This window comes from Callionymus lyra, chromosome 16 (genome assembly GCF_982586985.1).
Source record: "Callionymus lyra chromosome 16, fCalLyr1.hap1.1, whole genome shotgun sequence".
Classification (NCBI taxonomy): Eukaryota; Metazoa; Chordata; class Actinopteri; order Syngnathiformes; family Callionymidae; genus Callionymus; species Callionymus lyra.
The window spans coordinates 15,961,396-15,982,668 of record NC_141833.1 but is presented as its reverse complement, the minus strand read 5'-3'; the positions used below and the strand labels follow the sequence as shown (position 1 = coordinate 15,982,668).

At 45.4% G+C, this 21,273-nt stretch overlaps 2 protein-coding genes across 3 annotated transcripts; one reads left to right on the top strand and one right to left on the bottom strand.

The window, feature by feature from the left end:
- Positions 1 to 658: 658 nt before the first annotated feature.
- Positions 659 to 9,858, top strand: pitrm1 (pitrilysin metallopeptidase 1). Its single transcript, XM_087811598.1, has 26 exons — positions 659 to 802; positions 1,642 to 1,747; positions 1,818 to 1,924; positions 1,994 to 2,145; positions 2,265 to 2,379; positions 3,110 to 3,206; positions 3,276 to 3,436; positions 3,993 to 4,119; positions 4,189 to 4,277; positions 4,346 to 4,474; positions 4,535 to 4,648; positions 4,764 to 4,860; positions 5,193 to 5,327; positions 5,393 to 5,531; positions 5,616 to 5,732; positions 5,806 to 5,935; positions 6,007 to 6,127; positions 6,276 to 6,352; positions 6,426 to 6,591; positions 6,657 to 6,757; positions 6,821 to 6,941; positions 7,605 to 7,655; positions 7,713 to 7,951; positions 9,205 to 9,350; positions 9,485 to 9,587; positions 9,646 to 9,858. Exons 1-26 carry the CDS (start codon positions 756 to 758, stop codon positions 9,737 to 9,739), a joined length of 3,081 nt encoding a protein of 1,026 aa, XP_087667724.1. The 5' UTR covers positions 659 to 755; the 3' UTR covers positions 9,740 to 9,858.
- A 948-nt stretch (positions 9,859 to 10,806) lies between these two features.
- LOC148063949 (ATP-dependent 6-phosphofructokinase, platelet type-like) lies at positions 10,807 to 20,195 on the bottom strand. Of its 2 annotated transcripts, none has more exons than XM_087810572.1 (21): positions 19,986 to 20,195; positions 18,431 to 18,504; positions 18,291 to 18,368; positions 17,308 to 17,497; positions 16,718 to 16,883; positions 16,502 to 16,655; positions 16,342 to 16,437; positions 16,183 to 16,275; positions 15,544 to 15,669; positions 15,421 to 15,485; positions 15,277 to 15,343; positions 15,074 to 15,220; positions 14,554 to 14,624; positions 14,393 to 14,480; positions 13,896 to 14,048; positions 12,404 to 12,568; positions 12,276 to 12,337; positions 12,102 to 12,213; positions 11,530 to 11,629; positions 11,359 to 11,464; positions 10,807 to 11,291 (listed from the first exon to the last, which is right to left on the bottom strand). In XM_087810572.1, the coding sequence occupies exons 1-21, from the start codon at positions 20,101 to 20,103 to the stop codon at positions 11,135 to 11,137; spliced, it is 2,388 nt and encodes a 795-aa protein (XP_087666698.1). In that variant the 5' UTR covers positions 20,104 to 20,195; the 3' UTR covers positions 10,807 to 11,134. The 2 variants fall into 2 exon arrangements, with proteins under 2 accessions (XP_087666698.1, XP_087666697.1); XM_087810571.1 differs by lacking the exon at positions 13,896 to 14,048 and adding an exon at positions 13,158 to 13,310.
- Between the last annotated feature and the right edge of the window lie 1,078 nt (positions 20,196 to 21,273).

The following is a 21,273-nucleotide window of genomic DNA, read 5'->3' as shown; positions in this document are numbered from 1 at the left end:
CCTCCTCTTCCTCCTCCCGCCCGGGCTCGTCCTCTTCTCGACCCGTCGTCCGGAACCAGCTGGCGGCTTCACTTTTTTCCGAAAGTCAGATTTGTTCAGGGAAAAAAAAAAAAAATGTTTTAGTCACAACACGTGGAGACAGAATCAACATAAACATGTTCACAGCGCGCGACGTCAGCGTGAGACTGACGTGTTGGTGACGCGCGCGCGCGGACCGGCGGAGACCGACGCACCTCACTGGACCGACAGCCGAGTCTTCTGCCCTCCCTCCGCGGGGGGACGATGTCGTCACCTTGATTTTATTTTATTTTTTTATTTAAAAAAACAAACAAATCATAAACACAGGGAATGAAAAGTCTTGACAAAAAAAAATAAAAATAAAGCCGGTGTCGTAACTACCAGATCTGCTCGGGTGTTTAAGGTGCTGCGACGGGTGATGACGTAACGCCAACGCATTTTATATAAACCGTCATAATTTATCGTTTACAGTAAAATACAGACGCACTTTTCATAGCCAATAGCCGCAAACCAAACTGGCGCTAGAATTATATCAGTTTAAGACTTTACTTTTCCATCCAATGGATCCTTCCCTACGTCATCAACCCGAAGCGCAGCCACTCATGTAACGCTACGTCATCACCGCGCGCATGACCTCCATTGCTCACCGGCATCATTCCTTCTGATGCAAGAATTCGAGATAAATCCTTAAACATTCTAAAAGTAGCGACAACAGTCGCGGTGTCAGTGACGCGGAAATGTTGCGGCAAACGAGGTCGTTCATAGAGAAGCTTCGCTACACGAGGTGAGTTAGAAAAACGTCAGGAAGTCAAACCAACGTGAAATTGACATAACGTTACTGATCACAGAATACGAATTTTGATTAAAATTAAATTAATATTCGTAATATTCTTGTTAAATAACTGATGCCATATGTATCAAATATAACAGCAGTTAGACTATTTTTTTTCTAAATAATAAAAAAGAAAAAGACACTAAAATTTCGAGGTAAATAGTGTTTCAAAAGTTAAGAAAATACAGTTAACTTGACTATAATGTAATGTGAAACAAGGGGATATTTTAATATATAATATTTTTAAATGATATTTGGGATGATTTCAACCACTGGTTGTTTCTTAATTTTAATTAATATTTCTAATAAAACGAAATAAAATATCTTGTATGGCGTGTTGTTGGAGAAAAGAACCCATGAGCTTGCCATCGTTCTTGGGTTCATCCTCAACGCAATACCTTTTGTTTTTTATCTTACATTATAAAAATTCTGTTATAAGTTTCCATCTTTAAAATTCATGGAGAAAAAGTCATGCTTTGAAACTTTATTGTTTACAAGAATAACAACCTTCCCTGACCATCCACAGCTCTCACCACCTTTCATTTCTCTTATTATTATGTCTTCTTTAGTTGTATATGTTTTACTTATATCAGTTTTATCTTGCCCTTTAAAGTATATACTTTATTGAATATTGGATTGATTGTTTAAGCGCTTTGTGACCCTGGTCTGGAAAAGCGCTATACAAATAAAAACTACTTACTTACTTACTTACTTACTTGTTAATTTTGTCAGTATTATGGTCACAACTGCACTTGTTAGTGTTTGTTTTCAGTCTTGTGTTTGTCGTGTAGTTTCCAGCGATGTCGAGCGTCATGGAGGCTCAAGAGCACGTCGGCAGCGGAGCGAGCGCTGCAGTATCAGCCCGGACAGAAGATCCACGGCTTCACGGTCAAAGAGGTGTGTGACCTCGCTCGTCCTGTAGGGGGCGCTCACAGACCGACACCGTCTTGAACTTCTCAACCTCCAGGTGGTCCGAGTGCCGGACTTGTTCCTGACCGCCGTCAAGCTGGACCACGACACGACGGGAGCTCAGTATCTTCACGCGGCCCGAGATGACTCCAACAACCTGTTCAGGTGAGCCGGGCGACATGCGTGGTTTAGAAGCGCATTGTTTCGCTTCTGAGGTTCTGCTCTCGGGTCCAGTGTCCAGTTCAGGACGACCCCCATGGACAGCACCGGGGTGCCCCACATCCTGGAGCACACGGTTCTGTGTGGCTCCCACAAGTTCCCCTGCAGAGACCCTTTCTTCAGGATGCTCAACAGATCTCTGTCCACCTTCATGAACGCCTTCACAGGTGACTCGCGCACACACTGGTCTCATTGTGTGTTACACAAGTAGTGACAGTTGCTACTCTTGTTTGTGTGTTTGTGTGTGTGTGTGTGTGTGCGCTGATGTTGTGTTTCTCCGGAGCAGCCAGGGACTTCACCATGTATCCGTTCTCGACTCAGAACGGAAAAGACTTCCAGAATCTTCTGTCGGTTTATCTCAACGCCGTTTTCTTCCCTTGTTTACGAGAGCTGGACTTCTGGTGAGTTGTGTGACGGATATCAGTGCCATTATTATTATTATTATTATCAGTGTCATATGTTTCTACGTTGAACCTTTGAAAAACTTCATCCAAATGTTGTTGAGAATTGCATTTTTTTTAAATAACTGAGTTCAATCATTTGTTTATTGAAAGTCCACTTTTTAATATTGAATTAGAGCTCTTTTTATATATATTTTTTAAAAATTAAACACTTTTTTACATAGAGTTTGACATTCTTATTCCAATAATTAAAAAAAAGAAATCTTAAATTATTATTATTTTTTTTTTAATTTGTAGGCCTTTAAATTAATTATAAAAATAAAAGTAAAAGTAGCTCGGTCCACTTTTGGTATTGTCTGGTGGAATACAAACATTTTTATAATAAATTTTAAAGGTTACAAATTTAAAATTTTCCATTTTAGATGTTTTTTAAATGAGAATATTAAGCTTTGTGGGGAAAAAGATATATATAAGAAATATTTTGAAAAGATAAGACTTCTTAAAAATCCAATAACATTATTTTTAATCATCAACCTCTCAATATACAAATTCTTGAATTAAATAATTGGAAAAAACTATTTAATGCTTAAAAACAACAACATTACAATAAACCGATTCAAAGTTTTAACGTTGGAAATTGCAAATTAATTCAATATTTTCCGATGGCACTGATTTACTTCCGTATTTACTGTCGTCGTCCTGATGTTGACGTGAGAATGTGCGACACCAGGCAGGAGGGCTGGAGGCTGGAGAACGAGAACCCCAAAGATCCGGCGTCCCCGCTGGTGTTCAAGGGCGTGGTCTTCAACGAGATGAAGGGAGCGTTCGTAGGTCCAACTACTGTGTTGTGTTGCTGCAGACGTTTTGCGTGACTTTGTGGTGTCGTTCACCTGCAGTCCAACAACGAGACCGTGTATGAGACGCACCTGAAGAACAAGCTGTTCCCCGACCACACCTACTCCGTGGTGTCCGGAGGAGAACCGCTCTGCATCCCTGAGCTGACCTGGGAGCAGCTCCGGAGCTTCCACGCCTCCCACTACCACCCCAGCAATGCCCGGTGAGCCAGTCACGCGTGTGAGCGTCGCATATGGAAGTAGATCAGTGTCGTCAGAATATTGAATTGAGTATTTAAAATGTTGAAACTTTGAACTATTTAATTTAAATGTTTTTTAAGGATTTAAATATTTGAAATGTGTAAAAAATAAATTTTCCAAAATGTCATATTTTTTTTTAATTTTCTACACTATTATATCAACATCTTTATATTGAATTTAAAAGTATACAAATAAAAAAATGTTTTAATTGAATTTAGAACATTTATTTTTGAATTATTGGCATTATAACATCAAACTCTATGTTTTACAAAAGAACATAATTTGTTCATTTTTTAATTAAATAATGAAAAATTCAAATACAAAAAATAATGGAATTTAATTTAGAATTTAACTTTAATAATAACTCGTCTAAATCTTAATAAATACTAATTTTCAAAACAACAATTCAAAAAAGTTTTTGAAGTGTTTAATTCAATTATTCAGTATTCATGGCAGCGATATACTTCCATATGTCACACACTTCTACAAGTTCCAGATCTTTTCATGACGTCTGCTCAGGTTCTTCACCTACGGGGATCTTCCTCTGGAGCAACACCTGCAGCAGATCCAAGAAGAAGCGCTTTTCAAATTCCAACGCATCCACCCCAACACGGAGGTCCCGCCCCAGCCGCACTGGACCACCCCGGTCAGCACCCGTCTCCCCTCGCCCCCGACCTGAACCCCGAGTCTCACCCGCTGTGTCCCTCACCCACAGAGAGAAGATCGTGTGACCTGCAACCCCGACGCCCTCGCTCCTGACCCCGCCCGGCAGAACACGCTGTGCGTCAGCTACCTGCTGGGCGAGTAAGAACACACACTCTCGCTCACAGGTGTGTGTGTGTTTGTGTTTTCACCTCTCTTCCTCCTCGCAGCATCACCGACACCTTCGAGAGCTTCACTCTCAGCCTGCTGTCCTACCTGATGATCTCCGGACCAAACTCGCCCTTCTACAAGTCTCTCATCGAGCCCAAGATCGGGACCGACTTCTCCTCCTCGACGGGGTGAGTGACTCGCACATGAATGGAAAAAAAACAAACGTCAACGCCCGTCATGTCCCGCAGCTACGACGACTACACCAGAGAAGCGTCCTTCAGTATCGGCCTGCAGGGGGTGTCGGAGGACGACGAAGAGCGAGTCAAAGAAATCATCGCTCGCACCCTGGACGACATCATCCGGTGAGTCTCTCTCTCTCTGTCTGTGTGTGTGTGTGTGTGTGTGTGTGTGTGTGTGTGTGTGTGTGTGTGTTGTGTGGGTCAGTGTTGTGATAATTGTGCGACTCTCTGGTGTCAGGAACGGCTTCGAGGACGAGCAGATCGAGGCTGTCCTGCACACACTGGAGGTCAAGATGAAGCACCAGACCACCAAATTTGGCCTGTACTTGGCATCGGTGAGCTGCTGCCGGCACATATGGCGCCCTCTGCTGGCTCGCGGTGACACTTCTGCCGTCATGTTATTTATATACTTATCTAAGTATTTGACTGAAATGTGTTGTTTTTTTTGTCAGATTTTATTTTATTTTACTTTTGATACTCAAGTAGAGAACTAGATTTAGTAGGTCACATCGTGTCATGTATTCTCTCCTGGGGTCACTTGTTAACTCCTCGGGTCACAGGGTCGCTTTTCGGGTCACGGTTTGCTTCTCGTGTCACGTGGTCCCTCTTCGGGTCACGTGGCGGCTCCTCAAGTCACATGGACACTAATGTGTGTGGTCTCTGCCAGAACATCGCGTCACTGTGGAACCACGATGGAGACCCCGTGGAGCTGCTGAAGATCAGCGAGAACGTCGAGCGGTTCCGTCGGGAGCTGCGGGAGAACTCTGGTTTCCTCCAGGAAAAAGTGGCGCACTACTTCAGGGTGAGAGATGAGATGACGTGTGGACCTGGGGTGACGTCTCCTGTCTCAACCGGTGTCTTCTACAGGACAACACGCACAGGCTGACTCTGGCCATGAGTCCCGACAAGGACTTCCTCGAAAAACAGGCCCGAGCCGAAGAAGAGAAGCTCCAGAAGAAGATCCAGGACCTGACCCAGAATGACCGGCAGGAGATCTACCAGAAGTGTGAGAACCTGTCTGACCCTGATCTCGACTGACACGACAGTAGCTTGGTGCTGAAGTCCCTCTGCCCGTCCTGGTCTCTCACAGGTCTAGAGCTGCTGGAGTTCCAGAGTCAACCTCAGGACTATTCATGTCTGCCGGCCCTGAAACTGTCGGACATCCAGCCGGAGCTCCCGCTCACCCACGTCCACGTCACCTCCGCAGGTTCATCACCTCTCTCTCGAACTAGACTTGTAAGGGAGGTCCTGACCCATGATCTCCCCCCCGACCCCTCCAGGAGGAGTTCCAGTCCAGCTGTGCGAGCAGCCCACCAACGGCCTGGTCTACTTTCGAGCCATGTGCAGTCTCAACACGCTGCCCGAGGACCTAAAGCTCTACGTGCCGCTCTTCTGCGACGTCATCACCAAGTGGGTTTTGCGCAACACCGTCTCACCCGCCGAACTCCCCGCTGACCCAAAGTCCTGCTGGTCCTCCACAGGATGGGCTCTGGAGATCTGGACTACAGGCAGCAGGCCCAGCAGATGGATCTGAGGACCGGAGGCATGTCGGTGTCCACCCAGGTCGTCTCCGACTCATCCCAGCTCGACATGTATGAGCAGGTCAGTGGACCGGGTCAGTGGACCGGGTCAGTGGACCGGGTCAGGACGCGTGTGTGGGATCAACACAAAAATACACAAACACTGCGACTATTTTCATCTCGATATTTTCATCAACACATGATTGACACGTTGGTGGTTCTTGTTCCAGGGCGTGGTCCTTAATTCATCCTGTCTGGACCGGAACCTTCCTCACATGTTTGGACTCTGGAGGGACATTTTCAACAGGTGACCCCCCCCCCCCCCCCACCAAGACTCGCCTCAAGACCCGGACCTCCTCTTAAACCCTGACATGTTTCAGCCCTCACCTGAAAGACGAGGAGCGGCTGCGCGTCCTGGTGATGATGTCGGCGCAGGAGCTGGCCAATGGAATCCCCAACTGTGGTCACATGTACGCCATGACCCGGGCGGGCCGACACCTGAGCCCGGCGGGAGACCTGCAGGAGACCTTCGACGGGATGGATCAGGTAAACCATGAGTAGATCCATGAATCTCACAGATGTCTTGAGTCACAGTCGCTCTGGTCGTGCAGGTGAAGTTCATGAAGCGGATCGCGGAGATGTCGGACCTGAGCCCGGTCACCCGGACTCTGTCCAGGATCAGGAAGCACCTTCTGAACCCTGAGAACATGAGGTGACTCATCGTGGACCGGTCCATGTGTGGACAGGTGTCATTGACTGGAGTCTCCTCCTCCAGGTGTGCCATCAACGCCGCTCCTCAGAAGATCCAGGACTCGGTCAAACACCTAGAGACCTTCATGGGGGACGTGGCCGGAACCAGGAAGCAACGCAAGTCTGTGCGGCCGAGTATCGTGCAGGTAAGGCACAAAGTCATGTGACTATAGAAGTATCAGAATATATGGTTGGATTTAACTTTATTTAGAATTAAAATTGAAATATTTTTTAAAGCATTTTTCTTTTTTAAATCATTGAATTAAATAATTTGTATATTTAAATGTTTAATTACCTTTTTTAATATAAATAAATAAATCCATTCAAATGTTTCAACAATTTATTACATTTTTCATACACATTGTTTTTTTTTTGTTTTTCTTATTTATAATTCCTATAATTAAACAGAAATAATTGTTAGAATTTCTATATTGAAATGTATTGAATTTGTCTTTAAGGAAAAATTGAAATATTTTTTCAGAATGAATACATTTTATTTTAAATATGGAGTTTAATATTTTAATTCCAATAATTAAAAATATAGGTTTCTAAATTCAATATTTTTCAATTCGTAGTCTTTTAAATTCAATAGCCAATCATGAAACAGCACGGACGATCACATGACATTTTTACATTGTATTTAAAAGTCTACTAATTAAAATGTTCTGAATTTACTCAATTTATTTTTGAATTATTGGAAAATATTGAATTTGTTTTAATCAATAATTTAAATATTCACAAATAATTTAAATTTTTAGAAATTGTTGAATTTAGCTTAAATAAACTTCTTTAACTTCTGTCGTCTTCAGCGTCCTCTGGATCCTCAGTGTGACTCTGGCCTGAGCCGGAGTCTGGTCTCGGTGAGTCCAAACGTCGCTCCGATCAGAACCGCTCGTCTTAACGCCTCTCTGGTCCAGGAGCCGAACTTCGAGCCGTGTCCCATGAAGACCTTCTTCCAGATGCCCTTCCCCGTCAACTTCACCAGCGAGGCGGTCCGAGCGGTTCCTTTCTGCCACGAGGACAACGCCAGCCTGGTGGTTCTGGCCCGGATGATGTCGGCCAAGTTCCTGCACAGAGAGATCCGGGAAAAGGGCGGAGCCTACGGAGGCGGGGCCAGGATGGGAACCGGAGGCCTCTTCACCTTCTACTCCTACAGGTGTGTTCAATCTCAGAGGAGACACTCTCCTTATCACTCTCCTTATCACTCTCCTTATCACTCTCTGTCTCACTCTCTGTCTCACTCTCCGCCTCTCTCTCCATATCACTTTTCGTCTATCTCTCCTTATCACTCTCCGCCTCTCTCTCCGCCTCACTCTCTTTCTCACTCTCCGTATCACTCTCCGCCTCTCTCTCCGTATCACCCTCTGCCTGTCTCTCCGCCACTCACTCCGCCACTCTCTCCGCATCACTCTCCGCCTCACTCTCTTTCTCACTCTCCGCCTCTCTCCGTATCACTCTCCGCCTCTCTCTCCGCCTCACTCTCTTTCTCACTCTCTGTATCACTCTCCGCCTCTCTCTCCGCCTCACTCTCTTTCTCACTCTCCACCTCTCTCTCCACCTCTCTCTCCGCCTCACTCTCTTTCTCACTCTCTGTATCACTCTCTTTCTCACTCTCCACCTCTCTCTCCGCCTCACTCTTTCTCTCTCTCCGTATCACTCTCCACCTCTCTCTCCGCCTCTCTCTCCGCCTCACTCTCTTTCTCACTCTCCGTATCACTCTCCGCCTCTCTCCGCCTCTCTCTCCGCCTCACTCTCTTTCTCACTCTCCGTATCACCCTCTGCCTGTCTCTCCGCCACTCTCTCCGCCTCTCTCTCCGCCACTCTCTCCGCCTCACTCTCCGCCTCACTCTCCGCCTCACTCTCCGCATCACTCTCCGCCTCACTCTCCACCTCACTCTCCGCCTCACTCTCCGCCTCACTCTCCGCATCACTCTCCGCCTCACTCTCCACCTCACTCTCCGCCTCACACTCCGCCTCACTCTCCGCCTCACTCTCCGCCTCACTCTCCGCATCACTCTCCGCCTCACTCTCCACCTCACTCTCCGCCTCACTCTCCGCCTCACTCTCCGCATCACTCTCCGCCTCACTCTCCGCCTCACTCTCCGCCTCACTCTCCGCCTCACTCTCCGCCTCACTCTCCGCCTCACTCTCCGCCTCACTCTCCGCCTCACTCTCCGCATCACTCTCCGCCTCACTCTCCGCCTCACTCTCCGCCTCACACTCCGCCTCACTCTCCGCCTCACTCTCCGCCTCACTCTCCGCATCACTCTCCGCCTCACTCTCCGCCTCACTCTCCGCCTCACCCTCCATCTCTCTCTCTGTCTCTCTCTCCAACTCTCTTTCCAACTCTCTCTCCGTCTCACCCTCCATCTCACCCTCCGTCTCACTCTCTGTCTCCGTCTCTCTCAGAGACCCCAACTCTGTCCAGACTCTAGCGGCGTTCAGAGGTGCCGTGGACTGGGCCCAGTCAGGTCAGTTCTCGGAGCAGGACATCGATGAGGCCAAACTGTCCGTCTTCTCGGGCGTGGACTCACCTGTGGCCCCGTCAGATAAAGGTGTGAATTATTGAATATATACTGTAATTTGTATTTTGAAAGATTTCATTAGTTTTTCCACAATAATTGACATAAAAAACCTTCTGTTGTCTTTACGTCTCTTTCTTCTTCTCACATGTTTTTCTTGTGTTCAGGGATGAGTCTCTTCCTCAGCGGGGTCACGGACCAGATGAAGCAGCAGTACCGAGAGAGACTGTTTGCCGTCAGTCGGCAGAACCTTCTGGACGCAGCTGGCCGGTGAGTGTCTCGGTGGGTCTGAGTGTTGCTGGACTTTGACGGTTCTGGTTCTGTGCAGGTATCTGGGAACGGGTCGGAGCACGACTGGCTTCGCTGTCCTCGGTCCAAAGAACGAGTCCCTCAGCAAAGACCCATCCTGGGTCATCAAGTAATGCTCGTTTTTTAAAAGGTCCAACTTCACGCTACAGACGCACAAATGGTCCAGAACCGACCCATCTCGGCTCGGTTATGTCTGTCATTATATTAATGCAAACATGACTGAAACATCAAACTTTGGTCCAGACTTTGTTTTTCTTTATCGTAGTTTCTTTCTGACAAGTCATGACTCGAGTCACGAAATCAACCTGATCAACTACCTCCCTCTTTCTTTTCTCACTCTCTCCCTCTTTCATTTCTCCATTAATCTTTCTAATCTCTCTCTATCTTTCTTTTCTCCCTCTCTCCCTTTCTTTTCTCTATTCCTCTTTCTAATCCCTCTCTATCCCTTTCTTTTCTCCCCCTCTCCCTATTTCTTTTCTCTGTTCCTCGTTCTATTCTCTCACTCTCTTTCTTTTCTCACCCTCTCCCTCTTTTCTCTATTCCTCTTTCTTTTCTCTCCCTCTTTTCTCTATTCCTCTCTCTATTCCCTCGCTATCCCTTTCTTTTCTCCCCCTCTCTCTCTTTCTTTTCTCTATTCCTCTTTCTATTCTCTCTATCCGTTTCTTTTCTCACTCTCTCCCTCTTTCATTTCTGCATTACTCTTTCTAATCTCTCTCTATCTTTCTTCTCTCCCTCGCTCCCTTTCTTTTCTCTATTCCTCTTTCTAATCCCTCTCTATCCCTTTCTTTTCTCCCCCTCTCCCTATTTCTTTTCTCTATTCCTCGTTCTATTCTCTCACTCTCTTTCTTTTCTCACCCTCTCCCTCTTTTCTCTATTCCTCTTTCTTTTCTCTCCCTCTTTTCTCTATTCCTCTCTTTTCCCTCGCTATCCCTTTCTTTTCTCCCCCTCTCTTTCTTTTCTCTATTCCTCTTTCTATTCTCTCTCGATCCCTTTCTTTTCTCTCTCCTTCGCTTTTTGTCCATCTCTCCCCTTTTCTTTCCCTTGCTGTCTTCCCTTTCTCCTTTTATTTGTCTTTTTTCTCCCTCTTTATTTTTTGTCACTTTTTTCACTCCCTTTTTCTTTTACCTCTCTCTCTCTCTCTCTCTCTCATCCTCGTGTGAATCAACAGACTCCACAACTCTCACGTTGACAAACACTTTATTGTGAAGACAGACAGGAAGTTCCACACAGTCACGTGATCACAAGAGCAGCAGACTCACTAATGAAGACAACACGTAGCCGACGCACACTAGATGTTCTGATCCGGTTTATCCAGCAGAACGATCTTGACGTGAAAGCGACAGAACCTTCCGGCGTGACGACACATATCTCTACTTTATATATCCGTTAAATATCTAGATCCCTCCGGTCCACAACCTGATCCGGGGCCCTGGTCCGGTCCGGTCCTCGAGGAGCCACATCCTCCTCCCCTCCTCACACTTGGGGCGGGTCTCATCTGGGGGTCCCGCTCAGATGCTGGCCGTAGTGTTGCTCTCCTTGGCTCTGAATGAGGTCACGTGCTCCAGCTGGCCCGAGTCGGACACGTCGTAGCTGGTCTTGTACTTGGCCAGGATCTTCATGAGGGGGCGGAGCTTCAGCCACCACTGCTCTTTAGGGATGCGGTGTCTGCGGAGAGACGGGACACATGAGGGACCGGGACCACCTCTGGACACTCACCCCCGAACCCGCTTACACAAAGTCGGTCTCGTCCCGCAACTCCGACACGGGCTGGAAGACCAGAGCTCGGCGCCTCATGCCCAGGAGACAAGCGCTATCAGCCGAGTTGGCGAAGACTCGTCCTGGAAACACAGTCATGTGACCTGGTCATGTGACCTGGTGGGGGCAGTGGAGGGGTATAGCTCACCTCCTTTGATGGAGTCTTTCAAGGTTCTGGTGATCCACTGGACCGCCTTGGCTGCTATCTTGGTGCTGAAGTTCCTGTCGAATGGAGATGGGGCGCCGCCCTGTGGCCAGGACAAGAAATGATAAGTTGAGTGTCATCCACTTACCCTCCTCCCTCTCTTTCTTTTCTCTCGTTATTCCTTTTTATTTGCACCTCTTTCTTTCTTTTGTCCTTCCTAACTCTCTTCCTCCTTTCTTTATCTCATTCTTTCTTTGTCCCCTCTTTCTTTTCTCTCCCTCCTTCTTTGTTCTTTTTTTTCCCCCCTTGCTTTCTTTACCTTTTCACCCACTATGTTTTCTTGTTCTTTCTTAACTCTCTTTATCCCTCTTTTTATTTTCTCTTCCTCTTTCTTTGTCCAACTCTTTCCTCTTTCTTTGTCTCTTCTTTATTTTCTCTCCCTCCTTCTTTGTTCTTCTCTTTTCCCCCCTTTGCTTTCTTTACCTTTTCACCCACTATATTTTCTTGTTCTTTCTTCACTCTTTCTTTTCTCTTCCTCTTTCTTTGTCCAGCTCTTCCCTCTAACCGTCTCTCACCTGCTGCATGTGTCCGAGGATGTTCTTCCTGCAGTCAAAAACTCCTTTGCCCTCCTCAGTGTAGAGTTGGTAGATGAAGTCGGTGGTGAAGTTCTCGTTGCAGTTCTCATTCCTTAACACAAAAGGGGGAAAAAAAAGTAACCACACACTCGCACACTTCAGACGGTGGCTCACCTGAGCACCAAACCTCTCTGGATGCTGGTCTTCATCTTCTGAGTCAGGTGCTCCACGTTCCCCTAATGCACAGTTGCGTGAAAACACCAGCAGAGGGAGACAAAAAGAGAGGAGGAACTGGGACCGACCTGCAGGTCTCGGATGTCGAAGGGTTCCTCGTAGATGAAGACGGTGTCGGCGCCGGCCGCCAGCCCCCCGACGGTGGCCAGGTAGCCGCAGTAGCCGCCCATGGTCTCGATGATGAAGACGCGCCTCTTGGTGCCGCTGGCCGACTGCTTGATGCGGTCGCACGTCTGCGAGACAGGAGGCGGTGAGACGACTACTGTCAGGTGATGCATGGAAAGACATCACATGACTGTTTGAGGACCAGCAGGATCAGTTGAGTCAAACTTTTGTTTTTTCCTTTAGTTTTTACTGTTGTTAAAGCTGTTTTAATTAATTTTTTATCATATCTGAATCACTGAGTCAAACACATGAACATTCCAGGGTGAGTTTGTCGTTCTAATCTCTGATGATCCTCAAAAGCTCCGACAAGCATGCAGGGGGCGCTATAGTGCCATCGCTAAGGTCTTACCTACCAGCTGTTGAACCTGTTGGAAAAACTTGAGAGAAAAAACTGACAGACATTCAACAAGTCTTCAAATATTCACTCATATTTGGAATGTTACAAATTAACACTAAAATCAGCGGTTCTTTTCATAGCTAGCCACTGTTAGCAATGCTAACTGTCAGCATAGCTAGCCATGCTAACTGTTAGCAATGCTAACTGTTAGCACCTTAGCTCAAGTAACTTTTTTTAGAAATGATTAATGTTTCAATATAAAATAAAAACATTTTTACGCAGCATTCAGCACATTGTAGCAGACTGGCAGCGAGCCTTACCTGCACGATGGTGTTGATGGCCGTGTCGGCCCCGATGGTGAGGTCGGTGCCGGGAACATTGCTACTAATGGTGGCGGGCAGCATGCACATCGGGACACAAAACTCCTCGTAGTTTGCCCGAGCCTCGTACAGCTCCAGCAGAGACTCTAAAGCCTGATGGTCGCGTTATAAACAGTTAGACCAGCAGGGGGTGACATGTTTGAGCTACTCTGTGTGTGTTGAAGTGTGTTTGCTTCGTTGAGGGTGGTCATAATGTTATTGCTGTCTACTCGAATTGTCTTTCACTCCGTTGAACTGGCACCAGCAGTAATTCCGTGCAGAATGAAAAGTGGGTCGTGCTGTGACCCGACTGCAGAGTTCTGGTTCAGTTCTGGTCAATCACAAGTGGACCCAAGCTAATACTTGTGTATGCGTGGGAATGGGTTCTGGCGGTTCAAGGTCACGTGGTCTTAAGGAGTTCTAGCAAGCGTCCCAGAGCTTCGGGGTCAAGGCGTGGAGTTTTGAGCCCTTCAGCTCAAGAAGTTTTCACAACAAACACAGAAGTCCGACCACAACATGCTATGGTCATCCGACACCTCCGGGCCGACCAGCTCGCTTCTGACTTCAGAACCACAAGTCAGACCCGAGTCTGACTCCCTTGTGAGTCATGTGACAGCGGGTTCAGATTTGACTCTTCTGGTCTTCTGAAGCGAGCTCCCGACCCCCCAACCTCCCTTGGCAACACTCAGGCGCACTCACGTCAGTGATGGCGTTCAGAGCCGTGTCGGAGCCGATACTGAGGTCCGACCCGGGTATGTTGTTGGACACCGTGGCCGGGACCATGACCATGGGGACGCAGAACTCACTGTGCTGGTCCCTCGCCGTAGAAAGTTCCAACAAACCCACGTAGGCCTGCAGCGGACGGAGACTTACTACAAAGTCCAAGGAACACAAGCGTGTACGGAACAACATCTGGGCAGTAGGAATGGGAAACATGCCACAGACACCAGGGGAAGATGGTCATGTACACGCGTGTGCAGGAGCTCATGAGCAAGGCACACGAAGGGATATGCAGATATAGGTGGAACACCTAAACTGGAGGACGATGACATCGGGAACAGGGTCACGTGGGTCAATTTAGATGGAACACATGATCGTAGGGGCGGGAAATGGCGATGAACTTTTGATGCAAACAAAATGGTGGCGGTTATGTGTGAACATATGATTTTCAATATCATTTGACGAAAAGCGGTTACCTCGAAGCCTCCGATGACGAGCAGAGCGTTGATGTTATGGACCCGCATCTGCTCTGCAATCTGGTCCAGATGTTTCCCAGGAAGAGTTCTGGAACACGAGAGCATGGGTCAGCAGGGGGCGCCAACAAATGTTGGTAGCTAGGTGGTCATAATCTTCCTACCTCTTGGTGCCCAGCAGTGAGCCCCCCTGACCAGTCCAGCCTCCAACGTCGCCCCACTTGATCTCCTTGATCTAAACAAGCAAACGTGTTTCGTAAAGATCCAGTTTGACTGCCCGTCTCGTATAGTTCAGATTGTTCACAAGTCAGTTTGGGTGAAGACCACCAAGTCTAGAAAGATGCATTCAGGATTGCAGGACAGATGTAGTTTGTAACGAAACTATTGGTTTGTCTTTCTTTTAAACACAGTTTGAAGAACTTCTAAGCTGTGTCGCTGCAGAAACGCTGACAGCAAGTCAAACCCGACACGTAGTTATCTGACTTTGGAGTGTCTCACGTCACGTCGACCTCACTGGAACGTTATCTTCTGGAAGGAATTTATTTGAACGTGATCCAAACACTGGTGGATGACCTGAAGACCGGGTGACTGCGGTGACATTGTGACGTCAAGGTACTTGTCGCAACGTACGAACGGAGGGCGTACGAATCAGGAAGGGAACGAGGGGCTCTTGCCAAACCTCACCTGTCCCTTGTACAATCCCTCGAAGCCGTCGTTGACGGCGAACATCTTGTGGCCTTCAGCGATGCCCACTCTGACCGCGGAGCGCACGGCCGCGTTCATACCGGCCGCCGGAGCGCCGACATTCAGCACCGCCACGTTGAAGGAGCTCTAGAAATCGAAACATCGTCAGAACACGTTTGTGACGAGTGCTTCAAGTGACTCACGTTGGGAAGCTCGGAGTCGTTGCGGTGTGACAGGAGGCGGTAGGTGATGAGGTTGTTCTCAAAGCTCCTGAACCAAAGACGAAGGTTTGTGATGTTGAGAAGAGGAAGTGCTAGTCCTAGTGATTGTTTCTCATGCTAACCAACCTGCCGCGCAGCTTCACCGCCTCCTCAAACTTCTTCTCGTCCATGGCCTTCTGGACCTCCTGGGTCTGAAGAGCAAATGTTGTCGGTTGTGGTTTTCCTTTCATTCTTGGCTCAGCGACTCACCATCTGAACGCACTCCATGAGCGGAAGCCGGACTGCTTGGTTCCCGACCAGAGAAACGACGCACGCCGGCGTGTCGGCAGAAGCCTCCAGCAGCGCCAACACGGCCTCGACACCCATACGACTCGCCTGCAAGCCATAAGGTAGTTGGTGTCCATTTTTAGTGATTTCAAATAAACATATCTTACAGATGTGAACTAACGAAAATAATATGCTAATGCTAAAAGCTAACACATTATTTAACAATTTGGACAAAAACAAAATGATGTCAACATAGAGCCTTGGAGTCTAAGAACAAACTTAGACTCCAAGGCAAATCTTCAATGCTAACGTCACTATGTGATGGAAAAAAGCTAAGATTTAAGCTAAACTTTTTGACCATAACCAGTGAAAGCGTTAAAAAGGCGAGTACCGTGTGGGAGCTTATGAGCAAGGCTCATGATGGAACGAGGGAGTGGAACACCTAAAACTTACCCTTAACCGATCCTTTAAGGAACACAAAACACAAGTACGACTGCAGAGCTAGCAAAGAAAACATCCTTATGCTAAAGGCTAACAGTAGCGCTAACACTCTAACGTGGTAGCCATTAGCTAACAAGGTTAAAGCTAGACAACATGGACTCAAAAGAGTTTGGCACGCACCAGGATTCGGTCGAAGGCAGACGGCGTGCCGCCACGCTGCACGTGGCCGAGAATGGTGACCCGAGTGTCGAAACCAAGGCGGCGCACGACCAGCTGAAGTCACATGACCAGCAAAGAGCCATCAATCAAACGTTCAAACCTCCGATCAGTCGTCGTCACCTCCTTGATGTAGTCGGGCGTGATCTGCTTGTTATGGCTGTCGATGGCTCCTTCGGCGACGATGATGATGTTCAGACGTTTCCTCTCCTGCCGGTTCTGGAATGACACGGCATTCGCGAGTCTGGTCCTGCTCCACGGGACTTCCTGTCTCAGGTCTCACCTCGGACAGCTTCTGGCACATGTTGTCCTCCCAGCCGTCCTCTGGTGGCATCTCCGGGATGAAGACCCAGTCGGCGCCGCACGCCAGCGCGCTCACCATGGCGAGGTACCCGCAGTGTCGGCCCATCACCTCCAGCACGAACGTCCTCTGGTGACTGACCAGAGAAGGTTCAAGGTCAGAGTCTTGGGTCCTGTCACCGTCCTCCGGCGAGCTCACCTCTGAGCCGTGGTGATGATGGCGTCCACCACCTCGATGATGCGGTGCAGCGCTGAGTCGGTGCCGATGGTCATGTCGGTGCCGCAGAAGTCGTTGTCGATGGATCCGACCATGCCGACGATGTGCAGCACCGAGTTGTTGCGAGACGCCTCTTCGTCGATGGAACCTGCGGGTGAAGACACGGGTCAGGGTCGCACCTGTGACGATGATGTCATAATATACGACAAGTCTAGCAACGTCACGACTGTTGCTAACATTTGTGATGCCGCACATCAGTGTTTCTACAAACTTTGTAAACATCAGGAGAATGTTGTTACACTTTTTGTCCTCTTTTGATGATGTCATAACTACTCCAGAGCTTTTTAAGTTTATGTATTAATAAGTGACACTTTCGGAATGGTGTGATGCCGCATGATGCCGCATGATGCCGCATGATGCCACATAATGGCATTTGTACCAACTGTGTCTTCAGACATCGGCAGAATGTTGTTACACTTATTTGTCCTTTTGATGACTGAAGTTGACTGACTAATGACAGTAGTGGATCATGTGAAGTTCTGACGGTCCCGGGTCGGACCGGTCTCCGGCACCTTGCTGCCGCAGCTGGTCCAGCAGGCCGCTCCACTCCTCCCGGAACAGGTTCGCTCCGGTCAGACTTCCGTCTCCTCCGATCACACACAGGTTGGTGATGTTCTTCTCCACCAGGTTCTGTGCGGCTCTGAGTCGACCCTCCCGGGTCCGGAACTCTTTACAGCGAGCACTGCCGATCACCGTGCCACCCTGGGTAGATGGGATTTTACAAGAACACCAAAACAATCGTCTTAAGAAACAATAATATGAAAGTAAATCGGTGACAAGAGTGTATTGAATGATTGAATTTAACATTTCTTTTTAACTTATTTAAATGTATTTTTTCATCATCTATACATTGAATATATTAATTATTGAATTTAAATTCAAAGGTTTCATTTGCTTGAATCAAATATTTTATTTTAAAACATTACATATTTTAAAGAAATAAATGAACCTTTTTTTTGTATATATACTATATATAGTTTTTTTTGTATACATTTGTCTGATATTTGATATTCAATCATTCAAAATTATTTTATTATTATAAAGTTATTTTTTATTTAAAGCCTTTTAAATTCAAATTAAAAGTATTTTATTTCAAAAGCTATGAGTTTGAAAAAATATATATATTAAGTTAAGAACGTTTATTTTTTAATTCATGTAATTAGAATATGTAAAAAAAAAACACTGTTTTTATTATTTAAAAATAATGTAACCTTTCAATATAGAAATATTTTATTACAATGATTCAATAAACACAAATTTAAAATTTGAATATAGACATTTCAAATTAAATTATAAATAATTAAATGTTTAAAAAAAACATTTGAATAAATGATTTGGAATTTAATTGTTAAATGTAACCATTCAATATCCTGGCACTGACTAACTTCCATACAATGAAAGAAAAAAAAAAAGTTAATTCTGATGATAAACATTAATAAATAATCATCAACATATTTACAAAGTTCAGCATCACACATGAGGTCACGTGACTCACCACTTGCAGCATGCTGGAGACGCTCTCCCACGTGGCCTCCTTGATGTTTTCTCCGCCGTCCACCATCCCCTGGTAGCCCTGAGAGAGAAGACGTTTGACATGTTCATCACTGAGATGTTCGGACGTCTTCATGGACTCACCTCGTGGATGAAGTAGACCTTCGCTCCCACATAGATGCCCATCCTCACCACCGCCCTGACGGCCGCGTTCATGCCTGCAAACACAAGCTCCTCAGAGTCATGGCCACGTTCAATAGCGCCACCTATGTGTGCACATCTAACTTGAAAATCAAAACGGACTGAAACAAACAATTTTTAAAAGCGGCTAAAAAAATGTTTTGTTACTTTGTAAGTTGTTTCCAAGACACACTGTATGAAGTTTATCAGGGCCTTCATAGTTTTGCATGGTTTTATTTAACATTTCAAATGTCTTTGTTTATCAAGTGAAAATACAAAAAAGAATTATATTCAATTTACAAATATAATAAATAAAATATATAAGTAAGTACGTAATTTTTATTTGTATAGCGCTTTTCCAGACCAGGGTCACAAAGCGCTTAAACAATCAAAACAATATTCAATAAAGTATATACTTTAAAGGTCAAGATAAAACTGATAACACAACAGGAGTTCCAGAAAATCAAGGAAAAGCCTGAACAAATAAAAACTAAATAAATAATAAACAATAAAATAAAATAAAAACAAATAAAAAATATATCTTGAATTCCTAGGCTTTTAAAGTAATTATACATATGTTGGTATATTAGTGCTTACATTTTACATTTAATTTAAAATCCTACAAATTAAAAAATATTTATTTTAGAACAATTTATTTTTAAATGATTGGAAATAAAATATAGAACTATTTGGATAAAAAATTGTTCATTTTGAAATTATTCGATTTCTTTCATTCATTTTTTTTAACAATTATTAAATGCTTAAAAAAACATTTTCAATTAAAATTTAAAAAAAGTTTCCACAGCCGTTCTAATGGCTCGGTTTATTTCAACTGGGTCAGAACTTCTGGACCAGGATCCTTCTGACACCACTCCATGTCGAGCGGAACCGTCGAGGAACTCTGAAGTTTCCGGTTCTCGTCAGCATCACTGCAGTAGCTGATCCTCACGTAGGCGCCACAACCCTCCATCAAGTCGCCAACATTCACTACCGGAAGACGCTTTAAAGTAAAAGCACCTCTAGCTACTTCAAATAGCTGCGGTTTTATTCTGAAGGTCCATATCGGAACTCTATCGCTCAACACTTAAAACTGTCTCCTCACGATTTGGTGCAGTAAAAAAACGTTATAATGAAGAAAAAGGAACATTTTAACCACAAAAAAACGCGCCTCCAGAAGTCACTTGTGCTGCTTTTATTTTTTATCTGAGAATTAAAACACCTGTTTGACGTCACAACTTTGACATTTTCACGCGGTTATTGGTTTTCTTCTGAAAGTACAGAATGTGAGGATGAATCCATCTGTTGCGTAACAAGAGACTCAAAGAAAAGACTCGTGAAGACTCGTCAGGACTCGTCAAGACTCGGGCTCTAATGTCCGGCAGTTAACAGTTGACAGCGGAAATGAATTTTTTTTTTTTTAATTTTTAGGTGAAAAAAATGGAATCCAATTAAAAGTGAGATCAGGTGAACGTCTGGTTCGTTCAGATCCAACCTGTCTCGCCTGCACGAGTGTGTTTACCTTGAGCATCTCCTCCGCTCGTCAGCACCGCGATGGACTTGCCGGTACCGGACAGGTTCTCGAAGAATTTCCGCGTGTCCTGCCGCTTCGGTGCCGCCGCCGCCGCCGCCCCGGACATCTCTGCTGCGGTACCGGAGTCTGGCCGGAGAGTTCGGGTGAGGAAGGAGGGGAAGAAGGTCCGAGTGCCGCTGAGAGGAGCGCGAGCGTAGTTGAGAAGGACCGCAGCGGAGGGGAACGCCCCCTTTCGACGCGACCACGCCCCTTTAAAGATCCTCCATGGCGGGTGAGTCTCGCGCTGCACGTCCGCGTTTTATTCACATTTGTCAAATAAGACTCAAGATATTATCCAAAGACAGATGGAGTTTCCTTGTTTTTCTTTCATAATCTTCCATCAAACATCTGTGTCTTAATTTTGAAGTGGCTCAATAAATATTTGATAAAGTTAAACTTGAACTGTGACCTCTATGGGTCAACTGACTCACATGGCTTTTTGGCCCCTGGGCCTTAAGCTTGATACGCAAAAGATAAAAAACAAAAACAAAATAAAATAAAAAGGAAGCGACATATAAAGAATTGTATTTGATTGGACAACTTAAAAGAAAATAAATAAACAAAAGGATTAAAAGCATTTAAGATTCGATCGAACCAAATTACATTTTTAATTTCAATTTGTTTAAAGATTCTATAGAAAAATACATATATAAAATGCAAAAAAAAGGGTGCTTTTGTGCCATAGAATGAATTGTATAGTATTTAATTTGAAATACATTTTATAAAAAAAAACAAAAAAAAACCTGACCCTAAAAATAAAAAGGAGAAAATGGTCTTCAAACAAAGTATTTAAGTTGTATGTAGAGTTGAACTAGTAATAAAATCCTTGAAACATAAATATTTTTTAAATAGTCCATTTTATAGTATTATTTTTGACAGTCGACCGTCCTGTCACACAAAAAAACAAAGAGTCGCTCGCACAAAAAGTTAGGAAAATAAGCCAAAATTTAAAAATATGTTTTTTTGCAGAACAAACCAATAGAAAACAAAGGTTGACAGTAAAGAAAAGGAAAAGTTCCTCCTTAAAATTATTACAAAATAAAACGTCCTTCAGCGTCTAAAACCTTTTTTGCGCCACTAGAGGGAGCTATACGCGGTGAAGCAGCGTCAGAACTTCAGTGAACATTTAAAAGATTCACTGATTAATCTTTGAAAGTCAAACACACGTCAACTCCAATCTGACGTGACATTTCAGCTTTTTTCTATTTCATTTCATCACTTCCTGCTTTTGTTCGCG